Here is a 27,064-nt window from a genome sequence, read left to right on the forward strand (position 1 = left end):
TGCCGTAAATTATAACACCTTGTAGTGCACACTTACTTATTGTAGTCACATGTCTGTTAAATGTTCTCAATTTTAACATTTCACATGCATTTCAGTCCCGTTGCATCATTGTTATCCGGAAAGTCATTTTCATCGTGTAGCGCAGCTAATGAAAAGGTCTGCAGAATTGAGCGATATGCCGAGGAAGTCATCCCTCGATATGATGATTTTACTTTTCGCTCACATTTCAGGATGAAACGGGCAACCTTTGTTCTCTTGGCGTTTTTCCTGTCCGCAGATTTTGTTCGCGGCGCACTACCTTACGAAAGTAAATTTGTCAAAAAAATAAAAATAAAAAACAACAACTAACAAACAGGTGAACTCTCAAAAAGTAAGAAATTGAAGGAAAGTGAATGGTGGGGAGAAAAACAGTCAAACGGTGGCAATACGAAACTACCCAATGGAAAGAAATCTTTGGACGAGCCTGGTTATAGAGGGGCAGCCCATCAGCTTGCCAACCCAGTGTAATAAATGTTTAATGAGTTGAACCAGGATTTGTAAACCATAATTAACGCAAATTCATTCATTTTAAATCATGCATTTAAAGTAGACTGAATTAATATTATTTTTGCAATCATGAAAATGACCACAAATATTTTTGTGGGGCACAGCAGTCTGCGTGGGTGGGCCCAGCCTCCTCAGGCCTGCCTGTTGTGATGGATTCAGCACAAGCCAGTGCACATTCTTTCAAATGCAACTGGGCAGCCAGTTCTTCTTGCCACCCTGCCATCCACCAGCTGAGCTGTGCGATTGCTGCTTTGCAGGCCTGTGCAGCTGGTACATCTGGAGCAGGCAGCTGACAGGTACCTGATGGTCTTTCCACTGAGCCTCCCTCCCCAATAATGAGTCTCCCATCACCCAACAGGTACTGTACAGCTGACATGTACCTTTAGTCATTTAAATTTATTCAAAAATTTGATATAATTACATGCATTTATTCTATATCTATACAGAATAAATACATCTTCGACAGATTAAGATGTATTATTAAGAAATCATTTTATAATGTTAAAAAGCTCGGAAAATTAATTACGAGAATCAAAATATCTTAGTAACTTATGTTCTTTCTGTCTAAATTTCGGCATGCTACTCCTCCTACAGCTTTTAAACTAGACATGCCATTCAAACTTCATAACAGTCACCTTGGCTCAGAGTAGTGTTCTTGCATAAAACATTCGATTTGTCCACATGGTGGTGCTATAATAGGTAATTTAAGGTGAAAACATTGAAAGCTCATGAGCCTCACCCCATTTGACCTAGTATTGAAATTTGGTACATACTGTAGGTCCCTCCCCTCACAAGGAACAAATATGCCTCAAAAGCCCATGAGCTCAGCAGACTTTTCCGCCATTCTGAATTTTGTGAAAAACACCAAAACAACAGCTGCCACAGAACGACTGGACAGATATGCATGCAACTTGGTATGCACCATCTGTGGACCAAGCTCTACACACCATATTACTTTCACATATTACCTTTATTTTGCGCTCAAACAATATGGGTGCAATGGTGACACAAGCAATTGTATGAAAATATTTTACATAATAACATTGGGGCCATTTTAGACAGAGGCTTACGCTTAGCACCATTGTGAACCAGAGAATCATTTTGAGTGGTTTGCTATTTCTACGGACCAATCTATGGCTGAGATATTCAACATTAAATCTGAATGCTTTTTTTCTGGATATTTGGTCTTGGTGAAAACAGGTATAATTTAGTGACATTTCATTTACAAAATCCCATTAGGTTGAAATCGTCATGAAGTTACACTGATAAAGTTTTAAGATGCTACAGCTTTAACTTTTTAATCTGGTAACAGCTAACACCACAGACTTTACATTCCAGTTTATAATTTGATACTTGACATTATAATAATTTATCACAAGGTTAGAAGTAGCAAAGTGGTATCTTTATTTGAAAAATATTTTTCAGTTTTACAGATTTCATATTTGAAATTTGGAGGAAACACAATGGGTTTATATGGCAGAACAATGTGATATAACATACAAGTCCTTTGAAAACAACAGACTTGTGTCAGAAACAGACCTGGCTAACAGTGAGACAGAGGTTTCTGTCAGGCAAAGCACCTTCATTTTAAAGAGTAGAAATACACAGTATTGATTGGCTTTGTCACAAAGCAATTGGAATTTGGTTTAGTTACCAGAGCATCTCTCCAGGTGCTAAGCAGAACAATTTATAAACTACACATATGCATCTAAATGTTCACTATCAGAATGTTTCTTCTCTGTTCAAATTAATGAGTGATAGTACCCATGGGTACATGTTGAAATGGTGTGATCACAATGACAGAATGTCAGAATCCTTTTTCATAACATAACATTTAATACAGTGGCCAGGGCTCCCTTAAATGGGATTGTTTTATCTCAATGGATGTGGACAAATAAATGATAAATGAATAAAATGTAATATGAGATTACCGATGCATCACATGATTGAATTCCAACCAATTAACCAGCAGTAACAGAGAAGTGTCTAGATTTTGACTGCACTAGTTTAAAATATATGCTCTGCTGGACACTAACTATAGGATTACATAATTTGTTAAAATGGTGTAACTTCAATTCCAAAATTGTGAATGCATTCGGCAGTGTGCAATATGTTACTTACACAAACAATAATAATGTACATAAGCATGAATGTTTTTAAATTTGAAATTTTTATCATTCAACATTTTATGCAATGGCCACAGTTTGCTTCCAGTTGCTTTGCTTAACTCATGGCACATTAGGAAGCTTGCTGCATTTAATTGTGTTTGTGCATGATCAATGTGTCCTTCAAATACAGGAGCCATATCTTCTGTGGAAATACAATTACACATGTTTAAAAAAAAATAAAATTATTACAAATGCATACATGAAAGTCAATAAAATATAACTGAATTAATTTGGACAAAATCTCTCTCAGGGGGAAAAGACCTTCCAATGGTGCTAATATTTCTTCTAGAAGGTAATAGTTACATGAAGTAAAGCACTGTCACAGAGTACTGCGCCTTCTTTCTTTTCAAATCACTATCAATGCATGTATGACAGAAATACCTGCTCGCAGTACATCTTTGTTCTGAGCCTTGATCATGTTTATGATTGTTCTATGCAGCAGATCATATGAACATTTGTTGACTAAATTGCACTAGGACTCTTAGCCCAGAGCAAATTTCAATAGTGAAAAAAGTCATATGTAATATGACATGTAATATGTAATATAAACGGAAAAGTCACATTTTCTCACCTATACAGTACATGTCAATCTGCATGCCTTTTTTTTTATACTTTTACAGCATATTGGCAGGAATCTGGAACTTGGAGATACAGAGGCACCACAAAGCAATGCACTGCCAGGTTGCTGGGACACAACTGAACAGTTTCACTAATGTCAACCTGTTTCTGCGAAAATACGTCAGTCTTGTGCTTCACACTGCCCTCTGGTGGCAGTGAGCAGTATGCTCCACAGTGAACTACACAGGTTCATGCCAGTCAGGTCTGGACTGAGTGTGAATGAGGCTACTTGCTCTCCAGGAATGTGAGACTGGCCATGTGATGCTCCAAGGATTTAACCCCAAACCCGCTGGTGTTCTTGTTGTTGAGAGGGTCTTCTTTATCTGGGATGGCCAGGTGCTTTTCCCTCCAGATCTGAGGGGAGCTCAGACTGCTGCTCTCTGACAGGTACTGCAATGAAGAATGGGCGTATGGGAGGTGGCGGGGAGGGGGGGGGGGGGGGTGTTGCAACAGTAATGATATACATTTTAAACATTTATAAGACTTTGTAGAGGTTGAATATTAAACATTAGATGTAAAGTTTGTCTTTGTTGAATAGATACTGTTTGAAGTTCAGCACTCACAAAGTTATCAAAGAATGGTTTCTTAAACCCTCGAGATTCACATAGAGATAAATGAGAAAGGAAGGAATGCAAGGGCACAATATACTGATCAGTAAGGTTGGGTGTTGGTCACAGTTAAGTTGCAGGCGCCATGGATTCCATGACTGCAATGTCTGCAATTTCCTCTGTTTTTAGTGCTTTCAGTGGTTTTTCAGCAATTTTGGATAGTAACTGTCAACCTTAACATGGGCTTAAGTGTTATTTGTATAGGCAAATGCTGAGAAAAACAAAGAAACAAAGTTTGATAGTGAATACGGATTCTGGAATGTGCTGGGATCAAGATTCTTGTCTTTGTCAGTTGTTGCAAAAAGAATACTCCTTTTTTCCGTGATGGTTCGAATTAAGTGAGTAAATGCCCCAGCCTATCACTGGATTTCACTCATAGGCTGTTCCTCATAGCCGGCAACTGCCCTTGATTTGTTTGAAACTTGAAGCACTTGTTACCTTTGCTACAGTTGTGCATGTTATTTCAATTCTTTCCCACTGCTTCGCATGAGGAAAAATTCATTAATTTAATTCATTAATGTTTACATTTTTTAAAATATATATATTTTCTGTAATTTTCAACAACTTTGCTGTTACTACTCTGCGACTTCAGCCTTTATTTTCAATGAGAAACACCCAGCTTTACTGATCAGTTTTGGTGGGGCATGCCCCTAGACACCCCGAGAGGGTTGCACTCATGAGGGTCTATGCATTTCAACCCCGGCAATATTCCAACTTCAGTTATGCCCTTGAGGGAGGGACAAATGACAAATGGCCTCCACCAACACTTCCCAGTTTTGGCTACATGCTGAATTTAGAACTGCCATATTTATTTTTGCTTGACATTTTGGCTGTGATTTGCTGTCATTCAAAAGTGTTGTTGTGTCTGTTGTGATCGGTGCATGTTAAGACAAGATTTCAGGCTTTGTGCATTGTATTTAAAGGCATACAACGTAAATATAAAGACCATGTAGGCAATTAATAAAGTCATTCTGTTGTGCACACACTACTAAAAGAAGAAACCTTCAGTAGATTGAATGAAAACAAAGCACACATTTGCAGTATGGTGTGAATGAGCCAAGGCTTTAAAGTATTGCCTGTTACCTTTTTGGCAAGCTTGTGACAGGCAGGTAGGAGGAAAACTACAATTTCCAGGATGCCTTTGGTATGCTGTACAGAGGACTGAACCTGTTCATGAAAAAGGAGACATGTATGGGCTCAAATTAATGCCAAAAGTATTTTGTATTTGTAAGCAATGACTTGTGCTTGCAACTTATGGTTTGTGTTTGTACATTGCGAGTTGAAACTGAAACAAAGTATTTTGTACTTGTAAGCAATGACTTGTGCTTGCAACTTATGGTTCGTGTTTGTACTCTGCAAGTTGAACCTGTAAAAAAACCTTGTGTTTGTGGATATAGATTTTCGAGTGGAGGGTCACGTCTGTAAATTAAAATCTACATGTGTTTTGTGATCTGAAGTGGTTTATTAACATTTGTGAACAGAAAAAGTACGAATGCAAAACAGTTTTTACATGCAACACTCTTTTGGCACTGTTTTTACGCATCCGGTATGGAGAGCCAATCGTTCAAGGCATTTTCAACTATCCAATCAGCGCTCCAGTTGAGACCAGAGTTGCCATGTTGGGTAATTTCCCCCATTCCCCCCAATTTTCCCCCAAGAACGTCGTTATTCAGTGCAGGTTGGAGACTCCAGTGAATCAATGTGTAGGAAAATGATGTAGGAACTAGATTTTCATAAAAAATATACTGAATCTCCACTACCGTGACTTCTGGAGTCGTTTTGTGAGAGAATTTTACTTCTGCATATTAAAAAAAAAAACAAACAACACCAAACCCGGAAGTGACGCAGCAAAAGGGAGCGCAGCCAAGTTTTACAATAAGAAGAATGGGTACCAGGTCATTCTACAGTCAATATCTGGGAATAAATATTGAATAAATATACAACCTTACCATTGGTTTTACAAGTAGAGATGTCCCTTTTGAGACTGAGTGGTCATATATTGTCTTAGACAATCTGTTTGTGAAATATACGTGCATTTGTGACGCCTGGGTACCTTGCAAAATAGCTGTGCGTAATATCGGACGTGTTGTTTACGGCGTTGTTTCCCTTTTTAGTACAGTCTGGCTTGATTGACACTTTGCCTTCATTTATTCAGTAGGTGAGAGTATACAATGTATAACATGTCTAATTTTGCTTTTGGAATAGCGTTTTATAGGTCAGAGTAATCAAAGGTTTTACAGATTCAACTTGCAGAGTACAAACACGAACCATAGGTTGCAAGCACAAGTCATTGCTTACAAATACAAAATACTTTTGGCATTAATTTGAGCCCATAGACATGGATCAGTTAGTGTCTCCATTAAGAAGAGAAATTACAAAAAGATCTTTAAGAGGAACAAACCAATTATAATCTGAACTGTATCCTGTGTGAATAGAAAGTGCTTACTTTATTGTTTTTGATTAGTTATATGGCTGTTTTTAGATTAATACATACATGTAAATCTCAATGAAAGACACATATGCTTTGTCTGCAGTCCTCAGACTGCTTAGCCAAGGCATGTTTATAGTTGAAATAAATCTGTCAATTTATTTCCCCCTATGCGTGATTCTGTAGGCCTATACCAGCCAAATCAATTTGTGATATGCAGAAAAAAATGTCACTGGGCCTCCAGGTGGCTCACACTGTAAATATACTTGTTCTGAAAGCAAAAGAGTGAGCCCTGTGCCGGGGAATGATAGGGGCTACGCCGGCGATGGTCCGTTATTCTCATTGCTCTCTAGCGGCCACTCCTGGTCAGATCAGGAGCCTGCGGACGCAAGACTATGCGGACCGGGTTATCCTCTGACAACATGGGCAGTATGTAATCAGTGGTGCGTCTGCAGTGTTAAAAATAGCTAGAATAGGCGTCATGTCGGCAGGAAGGGTTGCAGCAGGAGATCACCAAGTTTGGTTGAGTTCACGGTTGGGAAAAACCAGGGATAAAATCAGGGACAAAAAATAAATTAAAAAAATGAAAAAAGTGACATTTAACCTAAAAGCGAAAGTTTCAAACAATTTCACATGAATGCAAAAAGTACCTGAAAACAGTACAATAATAATACTGATAAAGATGCATGGGTTGTATTAATACATGTCAATGATATACAGTATAAGTACAATATATTTAAGTACTGTTTGAATCAATTATTAGTTATTTAACTAAATGCTCCCTTAAACATTAATGAACACATGCCAAATGCAGGTATTTAATAACTAATTTAAACATTTATGAATATGAGGAAACTGCATATGTTTTTATGAAAACATACTGTACACAAACAGAAGCACTCCCCTAAAGAGAATGCATGGGAATATGGACACAGTCATGTGCCTTACCTTCAGGAAGGTGGCACTCTTGCCCTGCACCATGCTTCTTGCAGTTACCTGCAGCTGCTGGCACAAGGTTACTAGCTTCTCTGTCTCTGAGGTAATCATCACTTTTTCCTCATCTCCCACCTGAGAGGTAATTGAGCAGTTATAGCACAAGGTCAGAAGAAAAACCAGACATTTTTATGTTCATACCCTGTTCACTAGCCATTACAAAATAAATCCCTTGTCTTGCAATAAGTCTTGGTTTTATGAGCCCATCTGATTAAATGACAACAAAATAAAATGAATGGTTTAATATTTGTGTTGGTTTGGTTTTGGCTCAGCATGGCTGTGACTGAATAACACGAGCTGGAATGCGCTTCATTGAATACATTCATCACTGGAAATGCTCTGCCATTTATGGGCTGTTGTCACATACCATTCCCACCCCACACACAAGTCTGCAATAAGGCAGACACAATTACTGGAGCTAGACAAACGCAAACGTGCGGATAATGCTAGAACAAACGCAGGGTAGTCTGTGAGTTGTAATGAGGCATTACCAAGAAAGACTTTATCAGATAATATACAGTAAACTGAAAAGGAAGCCAGTGGTATTAGGCTAGCTTACACAAGCTATGACAGGAACTATTCTGAAGGACCACAGCCGAATTCCTTGTATGCATTAACAGGAATAATCTAGCATTTCAGCACCACCTGTCCTAGCACTTGCATGCAGGTTTACTTTCACACGACAGCCCTCGATAAAACTGCATCAGAATAAAAACACAACAAAAAATCACATGGTCCTAAAATGCATTCATTTGCAACAGTTTGAAAGGTCAAGGTTCTTCCAGCAGGAATTTTTGTTCACAAAGTTTTTGAGCTGGGATGACGCGAACAGCAGAAGTGATGGAACATCGGCTGGGCTCTAATCGTTTCAGCGAAACGGTCTTCATATTTCTTCTTCGTCTCGATGTCGATGATGCGCCCTCGCCCTCGCGCGTCCCCAGAGCTCCGCCCCCCCCTCCCCGCGTCCAGACCTGCCGGCGCTGCCGCGCTGATCCCCATCTTCCCGCTCCCTCTCCCCGAGACAGATGGGAGTCATTAATGGTTGTCAGGGAGAGAGACGTTTAATTACACGCCATGACTACAGCTTGGAAGGAAGCGTGGAGGGAAAATATATATTTATTGTTTACCTTGTCAGGCCTGGAAATCAAATTAAAAGGAAGGAAGAGAAATAGATGGGAGGATGGATTTAATTTCCTAGCGCTGTGATTCATCACCTCACCTGAGATGAGAGCGCTTGCAAAGACGAGCACAGCTGAAAGCCCTCCTCCGAAAACACCTGTGGGAAGGGACAGGACGAATTACCGCCCCCTTCTACACTGCTGAGAAATCTGACTGAAGTGAACATGTACAGATGCACTCAAATACACATCACACTATTGTTCTAACTGTAATGCACTTTGTCCTTAACTTTGAGAATCTCATCTTTTTTCACGCAGCCAGTATCCTTGACTCTTGGTCACATAAAGTTGTGCACGGAACAAAAGAAGCATAAAAATGGCTTATATGGCTTATACATTGTTCATAGTTAATCTACAAAAATGCACACATAGGCACATTCAACTTAAATCAGTTCATAAGTGTGCAAACATCTACCGTTGACACACAATTTCCAAAGACACAAGCAACATGTGTTTGTTCTCAGAAGTGACTTTTATTGTTGTGGCGACAATGGGGTTTTCTACCTGCAGAAAGGGACAGATCGCATTAGAGAGGAGAGTGCCATGCCACTGCTCAAGGAAAGAGTGATATTGACAGGGTAGCATTATAACACAAGCTCATTCCCTGGAAGTAAATATTCTGGGCAGATTCACTAAGAAGAGTGACTCCTCAGCCCTTATGAAAATGGAATACACTACAATGTACTGTAAATATGCATGTGCATTAATATATTGTCAGTAAATTCATTTCTATAAGGGCCTACAGTACGGTACAATTGTGTAAAGGTGTTAAGTGTACAGGTATGGAAAAGCTGATTTAAGCCTGATTATTATTTCAAGTAATTGTTTTTTTGCCAGTCTGAACAGGTAATTAATGTAATTAGCTGAGCAGCTGATTAATCTGTACTACTACAGGGGGCAGAGAAAACACATTTATTCATACTTAACCTCTCTCTTCACACAAACACACTTCAAATAAAACAGCCTTTTTCGCCTCACATCGGGTGAAATCCGTATGAGTATGCATTGCACAAAATCAAACCAAATTCACTGAGAGCTCAGGAGGGGTGAAGCCCAGCAGGCACAGTAGGTCCCAAAGCTATGTGAGTGCTAAGAATGCAGTCAGATCGCAGGTAGACAATTGCACTGATTGTAATAAGATCTGCACATGTCTCACAGAGTAGAGTCCTGGGAGTCTTTATTATCGGTACTCAAACTGACATCACATTAGCCTTTCTGAAGAGTGAGTCTGCAGCATGTGCACAGTTGGGCGTGTCCTACCTCAGCCTGCTGGAACAAGTCCAGGGTCGTCTTCAGTAGGCCCTCTCCTCTGAATTGTTAAAAACAAAATAAAAGTGTGTGTTGGTGTGGGATTTGATGCAGACTACCAGCTATGGTAGCCAGTCTTATATCAGCTCTGTCATCTTCAGTACTGGTAGCTCACACACTAACTATTCTGCTGACATTTATACAAAATGACAAGTAATTTGAAACAGTCAACTCTTCAGCTTTTCCCCCTTCATACTAACTGTTCCAACTGTCGCATTTCCTCAACTGCCGGAAAAAATATTTCTGCCTTCCCTCTACTGCACAGCTTATTGAAGGCAAAATGAATCTATGTGATTCTGTAAAACATTAATCAAGACTATGTATTTAATTTAACAGCTAAACCAAAAATATGTCAAAGAACATGAAGAATGAGACATTGTATGGTATCCTGCATGCTTGATTTTCAGTGAACTAAAACAGAAAGAATTTGTTCTGCATTCATACAATTAGTCACACGTGTTTAGATATGCTGTTATTAATAGCTAATCAAGTCTATCTGTGCCTTTTTATAGTTCCAATTAAATGTACTCCGTCTGAGTGTAACTGTGAGTAGGCATGAATTTGTGTGTTTATAATCACATATGCGTTCCACTAGGAAGAGGAACTGTGTGTGTGCACGTGCATGTGTGTATGTGTGTGTGTGTGATTTTGTCGGTACCTGGTAAAGAGATACATGGAGTAGGCCATGCTTGACATGCTCTGTGCCTGACGGATGATGTCATGCTCATGGTCATCCCATTTCTCGCACTCAGAGTCCAGGTCTGATGTGATTAGCCTCAGTTCCAGGCCCAGCTTAGCTACAGTGGACTGCTCCTGCAACCCCACAGCCTCACCATCACAATCTTCACTGCTCATCTGCTGAGCTGGACCTCAGCTCCCATCTCTTAGGCCACATAGAAGGTTACAATTGCCCCTTATATTAGCTTATGCTGGAGCACCATATTGATTCATATTCATGTTCCGGGCAAAGTAACAAAGAGGATGCACACTGCTTGGAATCAGTAACACTGAACAGCTTCTTATTTATTTAAATCTCTTTAGTCCCAGGGTTAAGGTGCTAAGTCCACAGGCTAACTAAAATATATGTTACACATTTGAATACATGTTTGGCATTACTATTCACCCTTATGGTGGAATTAAATGATCTTACATGATTGCCTGACATGTACAGTACTTACCTCAGCATCAAGCTTGACAGCCTTCACCACCTTCAGGTTTGGCAAATGTTTCTGAAGGAAAATGACAACATATGATAATATTCAGAAATGAAACATGAAACGATAACAGAATAACTATATAAAATAACAGAAAACAATGTTAAAGTGTCAGTGTCTCACTGACTTAGCTGTGATTTGATTAGTGATAATTTACTCACCCCTGGCCGCGGTAATGACAAGTATGTTCTTTTATCTCCTCAAAAAGAGAACAAATTGTATTTCTATCAAATTTTTTTCTTGTGCTAACCCATCACAAAAAAATCATAAAATATAAAAAATAACACTGAACATGTCACCTATACGGTGCAAAGACATCAGCAATTTCAAGGACAACTTTTACCAGGGTCAAAATTAAATGATAACAATATGCAACAAATATCCAATAAATTAATATTTTCCCCTAAACACTTGTGTCTGACATTGTGCCTACATATTTAATATTTTTGATATATGACAATGCGCATGATGGGAAAACTCCACCCATCATGTCAAATCCCGAGATCCTCCATTTTCCAGTAATTGTGAGTGTGGGTTAAAGGCATTTCAGGAATGCCAGGACACAATGATAAATGAGTGGTTTTATGGAATCACTTGGTGTAAATAATTTGGGTGAAGACCTGCCACAGACAAACCTTTCAGAGGCTTGGGAAGGAATCTTAATGCACTGTGACCACCCGCTACGAACCCAGACAAATGCCTTGGAATTTTATTGTAAGACAGAAACCTTCAAGTGCATTGGGAAATTTTATCCTTGGGATTTTGCCAGCTATATAGGGCCCCATTAATTCAACTGCTTTAACCAGGGATGTGAGTTCTAAATCATCAGTCCATCTATCACTCTTTTGTTGTTTTTGTATGTAGTAGATATTTTCATGGTGACAATGAAATAAATTTCTGAAATGAGGTTTCAATATTACATTGCTTTTATCAAAATACTTGACTACTCATTCTACATACATATAAAGTGTTATGTTTAGCTGGTCTGGAGCTAGCACTGTCACTGAAAATATTCACTGTATTTTATCAATCCATTCAGAATAGAACAAATACGGATAAAACTTAAGATCAAATAAGACATGAAAACAGACAAAACTTTATTTGGATTAACTATCATCGTTCATACATATAGCAATACTTTTTCCAACCCAACAACATTACATTTACATTACAGGCATTTAGCAGACGCTCTTATCCAGACCGACTTACACAGCTTTTTACATTGTATCCATTTATACAGCTGGATATATACGGAAGCAATTTCGGTTAAGTACCTTGCTCAAGGGTACAACGGAAGTGTCCTACCCGGGAATCAAACCTGCGACCTTTCAGTTAAAAGCCCAGTTCCTTACCCACTGTGCTCCACTCCGTCCAACGTCCGTCCAACAAAACACACGCGATCAAAAAAAGTATTCGTCCAGTGATAATGATTTCAAGGAAGGGCAAAGACAGCACACACAATCGGAGAGCAGTCACGTTTATGATCCACTAACCCTTGTGTATCTGAATGGGCTGACAGTACGGGCTCACAGATGCTCGAAAAAACACATCAGTTACATATAAGGATCAGTGGCCATAGGCAAGGCCTGTATAAACTGCCAACAGCACACAAGAATAGGGGTAACCCACCTCTCCGTCCCTCGAACACATCATTGATCTCCCTCAACAGGATGGACATGTCGCTAAGCTGTGACTCCCAGGCCTCACAGAACACCTCCAGGTTCTCTTTGGCGATTTTACTGGTTGGATGGAGCGCCAGTGTTTGTGCTGCTGAGATTATCTGAGAACAAATATTTTGGGATTTTTGTATACATTGCAAAACTTCTTTGCCCAACATCACCTCAAGAGTGCTTGTTCATCAGATAAGAACTACAAATATGTGCCAATACAGTATTTCCTGCAAGTTGACTACAGAGAATCTGAAAAGATTTAACAGTGCATTTCACTCTTAAAAACAAATGGTAACAAACAGGTGTTGAGGTCAAAAGCACTGCAATAGCTGCATTTATAAAGGATGCAATATATTTTTGGATTCCACCCATATGTTAATTTATTACATTTCTTGAATACACTGAGATGCTGACTAAAATCAGGAGCATAGTGCTACTATTGAACCGCAAGCCCAATTTAGCCTTTTTCCAAACCCACTGACAAATTATATCCAGCATTAATCCAATATATATTGAATCCATGCATACTTACAAAATACTTAATTTTTCACAATAATGCAATATGTCTCACTACAGAGGAGACAGCATGAATTCACATTGTCACAGCCATGCTGCTAAATAAAGTATAACAGCCACTTCTAGTTACAAGTTATAATTTAAGTAAAAAGCTAATTTTGTAGAACAGGGCTTTCAATTCTGCACCTGGATGCTCAGTTTAAACCACAGACAGTCAGAAGAGGGGAGGGATTAGCTGAGTCAGGTGGCTAAGCTCCTGTGTGGAGGGTGTAGCTGTAAGCTCTGTGCCCCTACAGAACTAGGGCTGAGTGGAGTGGCCTGGCAGACACTGCCACTCTCTTAGTCCAACGTTGGAATAATCCTGCTATAGTTGCGTTTTAGATACAATTTTTCTGCCATGTCAGCGTGGGGCTCTGCTTTGTTTCCCAGGTTACCTGTGGCCCGATGACCTGGAAGGTCTCCTCTGCATGTACACATGTGATCTCCAGTGGCTCGGTCCCTGAGACGTGACGCAGGAGTCTACATGTCTGGATAAAACCAAGATGAAAAATGAAAGCACCCAATTAAAAATCAAAACGTGAAGAATTACCTGATCCTGGACCAGCACTTTGAGACAACTTCTAACTTTTCCCAAATTGCATTGAAAAAACTATAGCCCATTTTAAAAGTGTAATTAGGACTTCTGGTCATCCTTTGGCCCGTCCTCTGACCTCGACCAGCTGCTCCTTCTGCTCAGTGAGTCTGCAGGAATACTCGTCCACGCCCTCCAGGTTACCCTCCCCTCCAGACACCTTCAGGGCCTTCAGCACCGTGTGCTCAGTGTGGTACTTCAGCAGGTCCACTGCAGGCCCCACTGCTGCCCTGTGGAGCTGAGAGAGAGAGAGAGAGAGAGGGAGGGAGGGAGAGAGAGAGAGAGAATGATCTAACACACTACACTCTTTAACATTTCCTCTGAGGATTAAAACTTGGAAACTGAGCTTATAGCTGATAATGGGGGTGTCTGTATTGTGTTAAAGCCTGCTGGATTTGTGCTGTGATTGAAGTTGGGTCAGTGACAGCCAGTGGCTCACCTCCTGCCGTAGTTCACTCACACAGTGACAGGTCTTCAGAATGCCGATCTCCATTTCCTCAGTGGCTTCACTGGCTCCTAGGGACTGCTGCTCATACAGGAGACAGGGAGGAAGACACACTTTTGATAATGCTGTGTCAGTTAAGACCGGTCCAGCCGGAGCCCACTTCTGACCAAACTAAAAAGAGAAGTCCACAGCTACAGCACTGCAGTACAGTTTTATATAGCAGTCCCTCACAGCTTCACCGACTGCAATCTTACACCTTGACTATCCATAGACTGACCTACACTTAATTGGTCCAAACATGTACAGTATGCAAAATGTGTTTATAGCTTCACGGCTTCACATTGTAGCAGGGTACTATAAAAAAGCTGTGTTGATGAGGACAGCATATTTAAGAGCTGGTGAAGGACAGGCGGCATGTAATATTCTATCACTCTATCGCAAGTGTTTGTTGTTGTTAGCGGAAACTTTGCTAGCTCCTGTAGAAAAAGTTAACACTGTAGCACTGCTATATCATTCAACCATCAGTCATACAGTTCCTCAAATTTGCATGAAATGATCGACCAAGTGCAACCACTGCAGTAAAAACACAGCAATCTTTCAAATGCACCTGGAGGCAGACGCCAAAGTGTTGTAAGTCTCCCTTTAAGAGGGGATTACTGGGGAATGTGAGAACAGCATTAGGCTCAATAGGGATTTGTTTCTCCTTCACTTTCAATTACCTACATTTTTGCAAACAGAACAGAAAATATGGTCTCAATTGTCAGTTATCCAGTGTTGTTTTTAAATTTTTAAGTCAGATACTGTTGTATTAAAAAGAAGCACCTAAAAAAAACAACTGAATATAGGTGCTGGTACAGACCCAGGGCCTGTCCACTCTGAGACCTTACTCATTGTTTGCTTACGCTTGAGTTTTATTATTCAGCCGTTCAGACCATAAAGGTGAAGGGAAGATGAGAGACAGATGGAAGAAGCTCCAGGGTGAAGGAGGACAAAGGGTGGTGCAAAGCTGAATATATATCCCATGCTGCTGTCCATTATTCAGAAACCTAGCAACTATCTTGGCAGTAAGGTATATGTGTTGAATAGGTGTGGAAGAGCACTCAAACTCAAACACCTCAAAAGAGGAAAATGTCAGCCAAATCTAGAATCTCCCTTAACGAGATAGCAGTTCTGAAAGCAGCCAGACTGTGCTCAGCTATTTGCGACTGATACAGTCCTCTGTTTCCACAGTTCATGTAGGACACACACGCGAGCTGCATATCAATATGAGATCTCCTTTTTGGTAATGAGAACTGCATACCAGTTGCAAATTTCACTGGATTATTCACATTATTCATCTCCAAATATGATGCATAAGATTCATAAGAAGTTTTTAATAAATAAAAAAATAAGCCTCCTAGTTTTCTTAAATATGAGATTCGTTCGCTTGCAAAAATAAGGAATATTTTCAGAGGAACTTTTAAGTCCTTATCAACATGAGTGTGACAGTGGATTCACTTGGTGACAGTTGAGGGATGATGTTACTAAGCCCCTTCCCTCAGGATCAGCGGCACAGGGGGTGCCCACACTCACAGCAAGCTCCCAGTGTGCGCCCAGCTGCCTCAGCTCCTGCCTGGCGAGGTGGCACAGCTGCAGGATGCTCTCTCGGTGCTCATGGCTGGTGTAGGCTGAGTCTGTGAAGTCCTCGGTCTGCTCCGCAATACGCTCCAGCAGGGCTGTCAGACTTTCCCGGGTCACGCAGTACAGCTCCTCCCGCAGCCCCTCCACCTTGGCCTGTCAGGGGGGAGAGTGGTCAGGAAAGGCCTAGGCTCCTGCAAGCTTCCACAATGGCCTGCAAACAAGCATGAACAGCCTGTGCATCTGGTATTAATAATCAAACCAAGCTATGGATTAACACAGTGGAACATAATCACAGTGCAAGACCAATATTTTGTTTCAGTTAAAGTCTTCTCAGGAGAACCACAAAAATGACAAGGTAGACAAAAATGGAGAAACACTGAAAAAGAGACTTGTGCAAAGTTGTGCAAAGCTTATACTACTGGTTATACTACTGACCACAACTGGAATAATAGCTAGCAGCTGCTACTGATTTTAGCCTATCGTTAGGTCTAAATACAACTGAACAAGCATCCTTACTTTTCTGTCAGTGGTCCGTAACTGTTGTCCAAAACATGAGAACTGCTATTCTTGTTGAAATTAACAATGTAACATAAAATCTTTGCTTTCCTATATTCTCTACACATAGGGAATGTTGTGTCACATGCTACCTTTTCTAACATTAGCCCTCAGGCAGACTCAGTATGAAACTCACGTTAACCGCTGATGAAACATGTTCAGGTGGAACCCACATTTTTAGGTATAGCCCACAACACAGGAGAAATGTGCTCAGTTAAGGTCTGCATTATAATCAAAACCTTGTGCTCAGTTGAGCTCCACAGTACGTTTCTTTTGTTTGGTCACTTCATAAAATGACTGAGTGGGAGCTTTATATGAAAACCCAGATTCTATCTGTACTTTCAAATTACTCCTTCCACCCTGAACCTGAAAAAATTGATATGGGGACATTTGGCTTGAATGTAATTTCCTCCGTCAGAATCACCTTGAAGTCCCTGATCCCACAGTAGATACTGACGGGCAGGGTCTCAGCGTCCGTGCTCGGCCGCGTGTCAGTCACAATCTGGACGACCAGCTCCAGGGCGAAGCGCATGCGCTGGAAGACGGCGTCCTTGTTGATGCGAGCAGACTCGCAGTCTGGGTGTCTCAGGCAGGTCTGCAGTAGAGCACGATTATGCGCTTAAACGGACCTCCTCAAGAGGAGGCAAGCACTGCATATACACTCACATCCTCAAGAGGAGGCAAGCACTGCATATACTCACATCCTCAAGAGGAGGCAAGCACTGCATATACACTCACATCCTCAAGAGGAGACAAGCACTGAGCACACACTCACATCCTCAAAAGGACACATGTACTGCACACACACTCACATCCTCAAAAGGACACATGGGCTGCACACACACTCACATCCTCAAAAGGACACATGGGCTGCACATACACATGCTCAAGTGGGGACAAACATCTCATTCAAAAGTTCAAATCCATGAATGGATACAAATACTTCACTGGCACGGTTGCATTCTCAAGCGGACACGCCCAGACTGACTGGCTGAAAACATCACTCACTCATACACAAAGAACATACTTCACACACATCTCCCACAGGCCAACCAAAAACCAATAAGATCATCAAGGGCAAAATCAATAAACTACAGAATTACAGAACTACAGAATTAACACAATTAACACTTTGTGCACTAAAGAGGAGTGTATTCAGTGCAGTAAACAGGAGTTTCCTTTTCTGACCATCTGGCTCTGCTTCATATGCAAAATGCAAATAGTAGGCATTACCATTCCCTAATTGCGTAATTAGTAGTAGCCTTAGTAAATAAGAGTTTAATTTCAGGCAGACTGCGAACATACTAACATACCCTCGTCAGCCCACAATTTGCACTGCAAGTTTTATATGCGTAAATCTGGCTCTATGGTATGTACATTGTCTGACACAATACCTGTAGAATGTTGCTTGCCATAAGGGAAATACTGTTTCGATACTGAACAAAATTCCAGTCCTGATTTTCCCACAGTTACCTTGGAGGCTGTGAGGAGCATCATGGTGCACTTCTCCAGCACAGCACGTGCGACAGCCATTCGGGCTTTCTTCTTCTCATCTTTCAGATCCTAAGGAGAAGTGACACCCATCCAATTGTGAGGTTCTCCAATACATAGACACAGGGACAGACTGACAGACAGACAGACAGACAGACAGACACACACATGCTTGCACGCACACACGCATACACACACACAGACTCATATTTGGACCTGGTAAATAGCAATGACTGAATTCATTTTTCATAACTTGAGGGTTTTACAGAGCTTGGAATGTCATGAGAAAACAGAGAACATCCATGATTTCATAGAAAATTATATGATATAACTTTCATAACTAGCATACACATAACATTTCCAAGCACTGCTAAACTAGCTTTTGAGAGTTATGGAATTAGAAAATCCATTTTGAGATTGAAGCTTTCACCTGAACAATTCCAGGAGAAATTTAAAAATGACAGAAACACTGCTTAGTGCCCACAGAAACAAGCAATTCCTTTCCATATTTAGGACTAGTGATAACAAAAGGGAATCTTTATCTTTAATCATACTGCGCTGCAATAGCTTCAGCTGTTGGAGCCTGAAGCTATTGCAGTAAAACTGCCCTACTGTGTAGAGAAACAGGCAATGAAACACCTTATTTCTCTATAATGTGAAAGTTTACATAATACAGAAAATATCCACCATTAAACATTATTCTGACACCTGCTAACATACATGTGCTTCTCTGGACTAGTGATTGTTGTAGGAAATAGATGGGTTATTTTTCCCTTTGACAAAGAGAATGGTTAAGTCACCTTCAACGGTAGGTCAGGAGGACTACATTCTTACAGAGCGAGAGGTTAGGGTGCCTATGCTCTGATAAAGGGAAAGGTTAGGATGCTCACATTTTGCCTGTCCCCAGTAAGGTGTGCAAACTCCACCATCTCGTTCCCAAACTGGCTGAAGATCTGGACAAATTCTTGGAAACTGAAGACTCTCTCCAGCTGCTCTAAGGTGATCAGCACCTGCAAAAAAACAACAGGACTCACAACTTCCAGCATCAACCAAGGCAAGTTCAGGAATCTCCAGTGTACAGAACGTATACACTGGAAGGCCACTTGATCACTTATTGTTCTGTAATTATGACAAAACTATTTAAATCTGATGAGACTGGTCAACATATACAGATGAGAGACAAATTAAAGGAAACACCAACCATTCAGTGACCCCTCATGCCCTGTGGATGAGGGCACTGTCACCCTGTAGGAGACTCCTATCAGGATAGAAATGTTTCATCGTAGGATAAAGGTGGTCACTCAGATTAACTTTGTATTGATTAGTTGACCAGAGAGACAAATGAAAGATAGAAAGGTGATGAATGAAAGTTTGTTTGGAAAAACGTGGTCATCTACAAAATGGATTAAGGATCGTAATTAACTCATAGAATTCGTATTCATTTACAGCATTTACTTACCCCTTGGAAAACAGATAATTCCAATAATTCCCAACAACAATTACAGCTTCTCAGCATTCCCACTTCCTCATTATCCAAAGAGCTGACTACTGCTGCCTATAGAAGTGATTTGCTTGTACAGATGCAACTAATCCTTTAAATAAATCCATTAAGTGGGATTACAGGAATCATGTCATGAGAAGACACAGTTCACAGAATTCACAGGACACACTAAAAGGCACGTTTATAATATAATTTTTACTCTGCAAATCTCTCTCGCTCTCTCTCTCTCTCTCTGAATTTACTTCTGATAGTCCATGGCCTTTATCCTTTCTAACCAGCCCTCTCATTACTCAATTAAATCGCATTATCATTAATTTGCGCAGGCCACTTAATGAATTTACAGTGACTGCAGCGTGGGCAGGGAGAGATGAAACTGCCGGATCTGAAAGCAACAACAGTGAAAAGCCTGACTCAGGCCTCCATTTTATTTGTCTGCTGCAGGCTGTGCAATCTGAAACAAACGGTTGGCTTAATAACAGTTTTTATTATTAAGGAAGCCATTTGTTTCAGACCACACAGCCTGCCCAAGATAAACACAAACGGCTCCCCATCTCAGACAGTGGTGTCCGAACCTGGAGGCTGAATCGCTCTAAGCAGTGGACTGCAGCTGTAAAAAAACACTGATGATACTGGTTTTTTATTGGACCGAACTACCGTAAATGCACACGACTATTCATAAATGCATACGACTACTGGCGAGAAGCTGCTGGCTGTTTTATGATTGAAATGGCTGCAGATTTAATCTTCATCACAGAGGTGATGTAAGCGCTTTCCTTTAAACATTACAGTAGTTGAATTCTGTGACCTTCGATGTTGATGAAGTAGAGTTGGTAGGTCAGTGTGTGGCATACGGAATGTGTTGGGAGATGTGGGGGGGTGGGGGCGGGGGCGCTGGGCAGATGTTGAGGTGTAAGTGAATATATGGATATATACGAGAATGTGGTGTGGCCGTGAAGTGGAAGCGTGCTGTATGACATCGGCACCCACCTTGTTGCGGGAGCCGATGATCTGTTTGATGACGATGCGGTCAGCCAGCACCAGCACTTTGGTGACGGAGGACAGCAGCATCCTGGCAGCCTTCACCATGGCCGTCCTGTCGGTGAAGGCGGTGTTCCGCCCATCTGGCTCCAAGGGCTCTGTGCCTGCCGCATCTGTGAGCCGGGCAATGGTGTCTCCTGGAGAAACAGCACCATGGCACACGGTATAGTACACGAACACAGAGCTAGCACAAACACATTCAGTTTTACCCTGGCATGTCCCGTGCTGTGTGTTTCCCAGGAATCATTGGCCGTGTTTAAAAAAAACAAGCCAAAGTAATCTCACTGTTAGGTTTTAATATTTGATTATAGAGGAAAGGAGCCCATTGGCAGGGCTATGGCAATGCCTGCTTTTGTAATGGAAAGAAAGTAATTTTTATCAGAATGTAAGTCAATTAGTGTAAAAGTCGGATTTTGAAATGTCCTACATCCCAAAGACGCAGCATTCCATGACCTAGCACAACCACAGGTGAATGAATAATGCAAGGTTGCCCCTTTAATGCACAGTCATTTTAGATCTTGGATAGACAGTTTTATTCCTTTATTAATTTCACCAGGCAATAGCAGTTTTTCCTCATTAAATTTATGACCTTCTTGATCTAATCAGTACATTCACAACAGCCACTTTTCCATGCCAGGTCCAAGCTTGTTTGCAGCTTTAGTTTTTCCATATTATTTTCCAGGCCATAAAGATGCTAAAAGAAGGATTTAAACCCCTTCTGGTAAGACCTGCATGTTGTCCTGATCTTTAAGTGGGCCATACATTATACTGGAAAACCAAACCAAAGTAGGCCAAGTTTGGTTTGTCCCTCCACCTGCTAGTCCATCTAGATTCCCTGAACAGCTGAACTAATGTACAGCAGCTACAGTGTTCAACGGAAGCCAATGCTTAATTAAAGCCCATTAATACCTTCTAATTAGATGTGGTTTTTCACTTGCTTTTTCACTTCTGTAAAACACAGCAGTGGTGCTGAGTCACTCTGGAGAGAGGTTAGGGTGAAGGGGGCACTGCGCTGTAGGAGTCAGACATTAGACTGAGGTGTGATCCCATGACACTTGGCTCCCTGGTGTCTTGCCAAAATTCCTCAACCAAACCAGCAAATCAATAAACCTAATAAATCAATGCATTTTGAATTATTCTTAGAATTATTATTATTTTTATTAATTTGTGTGCATGTTATTTTCATATACATCCTATCTGATGTTTAGGTCCAGTCTGTGATAAAGTTCTTTGATACTTAGTGTGGTTCAGATCTGCAGTATACGATTCTGTGACTATATGTTTCAAAAGCAGTAATATAAAATGATATCTTCACTTCAGAGCAAGTCCAGTGACTTGGAGCAAACATAAATTGAACTCCCACGCCCTTCCATTCCATGTCCTGTAATCTTATCGGACAGGTTTCTGTGCCAAGCCAGCAAAATGGATTCAATAACTCCCTGGTGCCTGCTTCACTTCACCTCAAAGGTTCCCTACGAAAGAGATCAGCAGGTAATAAGTGTGATCACATCCATTACTGAATCGGTTGCAACTGAGTGTGTTTAAGAAGCTCTTATTTAGTTCCTTCTGGCTACACATGAAAGAATGGTCAGAACCTTGAAATACTTTTTTTCCTGAAGATTTAGACTGCTTTCCTCTGCAATGGGAAAAGGCTCATTGTTGAATCCATGGCTAGCAGTATTGGAAGATGAAAACACAGCACCTGAATTAAACACAAATTCACGTTTGTATTCTTCTTCAGTTAGATTTTTAATTTGCATAATTTGGACAGTGTTGAACAGCAACAAATTAATCACAAACTAAACTGTAACAGAAGTGAAAGAATTCTCATTTTTAAAAACTGTATTTATTCTTAATGCTCTTATCCAAGAAGGTTATCAATTTTAAGAAAGCACAACATATTGACAGCACTTTACAAGAGAAATAACATACAGTAACTACAGAGCAGGCAGAATTACATGAACAGACATGAATGAAATCATATGGATTTATCAGGTTAAAAGACAATTGGTTAGAATAAATATCAGAAGGAGCCTGCGCTACCTGTCCCTGTGCTTTGATTTCATTAAGGTGTGTGCCATCAATGTAGCATGATTGTAGCATGTGTCGACATACAGTATACAGATAAAGGGGCTCGTCCTATTAGAGCAGTGCTCTAGTGTGTGGATGGGCCCCATGGTCTGGACCAGGCTCATGCCAACTGTAGCTGGGATCCCCACAGGGTAGCATATAATTGGACGGGTGTTCCCTGGGCTGGCAGGCATCTCAGACAGCAGGACATTAATGCCTCCTCGTCCACTAATGACCCTCTGGGCTACAAGTCTGTTTACACATGCTATACATGAAGTACTCTCGTCTCCTCTGTCTCAATGTCTTTGCAAGCTTTACTCACGGACAGCAGAGCAAAAGGAGGCAGTGCCTTGACATCAACAGAAATTAAGGTGTGTGTGCTTATCTATGCTCTGCCACTGCAGCAGGTTCCAGCGATGAGCCTGACCGCACACAAAGCCGGCATTCCAAATCGGGAGGAAAAAGCGGTCAAATTAAATTAGCAGCAGCTAGACAGGTGCTCTTAACTCCGAGGAGAAAAGATCTTTGGTTGGCTGAGAGCGTCTTTCTACATAATGGACTCCTATTGAATCCCAGCAGGAGAAAATGTTAAAAAACACCCAAGTGGGTGACTTTCATATGGATATTCCAGCATAATGAAGTCTTTTTAAGCATATGCCATAGTGAATAAAGTGTCTTTGTTTTCCACGACTTATCCTACAGTACATTTTCTATTGCACCATTGTTAAGTGAACCAATTTACATCCTTTGTTGGAGTACAGTAAAGTTCTATGATGACATAGCTGACCAATGAGGATGACTGCAGTTTTCCTGAGAAAAGCACACCTCTGAACCAGAATCACCAGAACCAATATTTATTATCAATACGAAGAGTTTTGTTCACTTTCAGTATGAGCGGCTGTAATGCTTCCATTTCATAGGAGGCCTCCATTGCTTCGGATCCATAAGAGGATCTGAAGCAATAATAATTGCAGTTCCACTGTGAACTGCTGTATATTCTGTATGCTACATTTGTAACATACTGTTTGATTTACACTGGGAGACAAACACTGACTCATGACACAGTGAAGATTGTCTATGGCTGAAGATGTGGACCTATGCCTGTGTCTCTACAGCAGTAAACAATCCTGAGTGTTTCCGATCGATGTGTCCCTGCTGCTGCAGTGAGCGCTACAACACTGCTCTACCGGTGAATAAATCTTGGGTTGGACATTTTCCCACTAATAAGCTCTATATTTGTGCTTATTTGTCTTGTGATAGGTCAGCACCTGTTCTCCTCTTGTCAATATTAATTATATGCTGTGTTCAGAGCCCTTCAACACTAAAGAAAATGCACAGCAGAAGGGATGAAATATATCACAGGATTAAGAAACATATATATATCAAGTTCATTTTTTTCTACTATTGGCTATTCAGGATATGTGAGGGTAGAAATGCTCCTTGCAGTTGTTGTCCATGGTTGAATAACTTACTGGTTATTAGAAGGTGGCGGATTAGAATCTTTTCGCCTCACCACCCCCGTCGTACATTCTTTTCCAATAACGGGACAGCCCGTCATGGTTAATTCCTTTCATATAGGCCACTGTTGGACCTTTATAAAACATAATGTCCTACTTGCTTCAGGAAAATATCCATCAGTACAAATTTTAGAATATGTAATAAAATTATGTATTCCAGTTAATAAGCATGTGATTGTCAGCCATGCTTTTAGCTAGCTTGTGTAAGTCAGTATATGCTTAGTGAGGACAGCCCATCTCACTGTTCTGTCAGAATATCACTGTGCTATAAATGTATGCAAAACCTGCCTATATTTCAGCATCCTGACTGCAGCGGATGGAGCTCAAAACAACCAATGTACTCTGTATGAAGACTATCTGTCAACTTAGCACTGACAAAAATCCACATCTTTTGCTGTAACCACTTCAATCATTACTTAATATGCTTGGGGTTTTATTATATTTAAGAGCAATTCAGGCTGCAGCCAAAACTTGTATACTTGTATACACTTGTAAGTGTTTTTAACACCAACACATTGAAACATTTCATAGTACTGTATTACTATTCATGAATTTTACGTATATGATCTGGCATAGGGCTAGTTTCTCATAGAGCCTGCTCAAATTGAAATTCAGGGCTATAATTGATTTATACATATATAACTCATAATACAGTTAATTACTTACTAGTTAAAATGTAATTGCTTGAGTATATTGAGTCCATAATGAAAACGTTTGCCAGGTCCCCCTGGATAAATACAGAATTCTCAAAAGCCATCACACGTTCATTTTTGATTGACAGCATCAGCGGATGCAAGCACTCTCCATCTTGCTCAGGAATTTATGCCTTCAGTCCCAGATGGGAAGTGGCAGGAGGGAGCTCAGCTGCAGTTTCGGGAGGAGGGTTCATGTCAGGATAGGGGTTCATGTCAGGACAGGCTTATTCTGCAGAGTGCAGGGGGACTCTGAGGAGTCTGTACCACTTAATTATCACCACATTAACACAGCATCCGCGGCACTCCAGCACCATGTGCCACCGGAAGCTGCACACAGACAGTTAGCGGAGCGTTTAGATGGAAGTCACCCGTTTTAGGAAAAATACACACCACTGAAATGCCAGGGGAAAGGCAGATTCAGGCCCTCAGTGCACCAAAACACATTGTGTTTACTTATCACAAATTCATCTTTGGATTCTAATATAGATAAATCTCTCTCTACCAACCTGGAAAGTGTGACAACTTATTCTGACATGCAAACATATGCATACGATTATGATGAAGAGACCTGAGAGTACACATAACATATATACCTATGTTGAAAAACAAACCTTAATGGAAGTATTGTTTGTAAAACTAAGCTTTCAAAAGTGTTTGGACAATTAAAATTTTAGGCTACTTGAATTCGTAGGAATGTGATTGACATGTAGTTAGTATAAGTGTTCCAGTGTACCTTTTGTTCCTTTTTTCCCCCTTCACATCTCCTGGAACAGCCACAATATGATAAATGGTGTCTTTACAAATCCAGTGATGCATTGCCAAAATAGGATGATTTAGGACAAACAAAAGCTTCAAATGACTGGTCTGTGTATCATTATAACAAGAAGTGTCAATAAATAAAAGGTGTAGGTGTGCTAAAGGTGTCAAACCTTGGCATGAACTGACCACTGCATAATAAGTGGTATGATTAACCAGTCCAGCTGGGAACAAATCATATTCTTATGATAGTTTTTTTGCCACCCAGGGAGTTTTACCTCACTGCTTGCTTTTAGGGTGTTCAGGCCTGGTTTTTGCAGAATTTTCCTTATGTTACTCTGTAAAGTGTCCTTGTGACAGTTCTCTGTAAAAAGCACTATACAAATAAAACAGATTTGCTTTTTAATATGATTACTTCGTGAATATTCACATGCAAAATCAAAACTCACACAGTTCTGACAAAGAAAAATAGTGTCACACAGAAAAGACATGCATACGCAAAAATATATATTTCTGTGTGTGTGTGTGTGTATGAATACAATACAAATATAAGCTGCAAAAGAGTATAACTACTAAACAATGCAATCACTAAAATGAACCATTAACTTAGGAAAATCCTGCATTATCTACTTGGGCAAACCAAGAAGGAACATAAGATATACTGACTGCTCCACCATCCGTTGAGAATAAAAGAGCAGAAACAAAAATCTGTCCTTGTAGAAAATGAAACAGCAAACAGACTATAAAGACTGTTAAAACATAAATGGAAATTCCAAGTGTATTTGTATGAACTTAAGTTTGTTTATCATGACAATCAATCACCCCCTTCCTCTCTCTATCTCGCTCTCACACACATGCACACATACACACACACACACACACACACACACACACACACTGACAAGCGCAAATATATCCGCGCACACACGCACAATGCCAGATACAAAAAAATCAGTATTCTGTTAAAAGCTCATCAAACCTAATTAATTTACGGCTCAACTTGCATATAAACCAGCATAACCAGTAAGTGCCCAGGACCAGGTCTGAAATACTCTGAGGCAGTCAGTAATCCACATGATCTCCCATCTGAGGAGCAGGGCATGCAGGGACAGACAGATCCTCCAGGAAGGTCACCGGGTCTCGGTCTGACCCTCTTACCCGCTCGCCGCGCCTCGCTGCACGCCAGGCTCATCTCCTCCCTCAGCTCCAGGTTCTCGGTGGCGATGGCCTGGCCCACGGTGACGAAGCGGCCCACGGCCACGTTGACGGCCTGGCCCAGCCTCTGCAGCGCACGCTGGGTCTTCCCCGACTTCTTCAGCTTGTCCTTGTGATTGATCAGGGTGGTAATCTGAAACACGCGCAGGCAAACACACGTGGGTCCATTTTTAAAAACGAGCCTTTGCAACAGTGATGACTGGCCCCAGAACATCATCAATGCTAAAACACTAGGGCCCTGCATAACTAGAAGCATCTCTAAATGGAGTGTCTCTTGTTTAAT

At 40.8% G+C, this 27,064-nt stretch overlaps 1 protein-coding gene across 3 annotated transcripts in view; it reads right to left on the bottom strand.

The window, feature by feature from the left end:
- Positions 1–1,926: 1,926 nt before the first annotated feature.
- Positions 1,927–27,064, bottom strand: part of LOC135260805 (alpha-catulin-like) — a 41,017-nt gene continuing 15,879 nt past the window's right edge. For 2 of the 3 annotated variants that reach the window (XM_064346416.1, XM_064346405.1), the window contains 18 exons: positions 26,725–26,914; positions 20,478–20,665; positions 18,880–18,999; positions 17,972–18,061; positions 16,923–17,093; positions 15,896–16,096; positions 14,318–14,404; positions 13,958–14,116; positions 13,682–13,774; positions 12,691–12,841; positions 11,223–11,260; positions 11,026–11,076; positions 10,506–10,660; positions 9,800–9,848; positions 8,581–8,637; positions 7,317–7,436; positions 5,024–5,107; positions 1,927–3,722 (listed from right to left, as the gene is read on the bottom strand). In XM_064346416.1, coding sequence (XP_064202486.1) covers positions 3,558–3,722; positions 5,024–5,107; positions 7,317–7,436; positions 8,581–8,637; positions 9,800–9,848; positions 10,506–10,660; positions 11,026–11,076; positions 11,223–11,260; positions 12,691–12,841; positions 13,682–13,774; positions 13,958–14,116; positions 14,318–14,404; positions 15,896–16,096; positions 16,923–17,093; positions 17,972–18,061; positions 18,880–18,999; positions 20,478–20,665; positions 26,725–26,914 — 2,169 coding nt within the window. In that variant the 3' untranslated portion in view covers positions 1,927–3,557. The remainder of the gene's footprint in view (positions 3,723–5,023; positions 5,108–7,316; positions 7,437–8,580; positions 8,638–9,799; positions 9,849–10,505; positions 10,661–11,025; positions 11,077–11,222; positions 11,261–12,690; positions 12,842–13,681; positions 13,775–13,957; positions 14,117–14,317; positions 14,405–15,895; positions 16,097–16,922; positions 17,094–17,971; positions 18,062–18,879; positions 19,000–20,477; positions 20,666–26,724; positions 26,915–27,064) is intronic. The other variant, XM_064346425.1, reaches the window with a different exon arrangement.

Source organism: Anguilla rostrata, chromosome 1 (genome assembly GCF_018555375.3).
Source record: "Anguilla rostrata isolate EN2019 chromosome 1, ASM1855537v3, whole genome shotgun sequence".
Taxonomy (NCBI): Eukaryota; Metazoa; Chordata; class Actinopteri; order Anguilliformes; family Anguillidae; genus Anguilla; species Anguilla rostrata.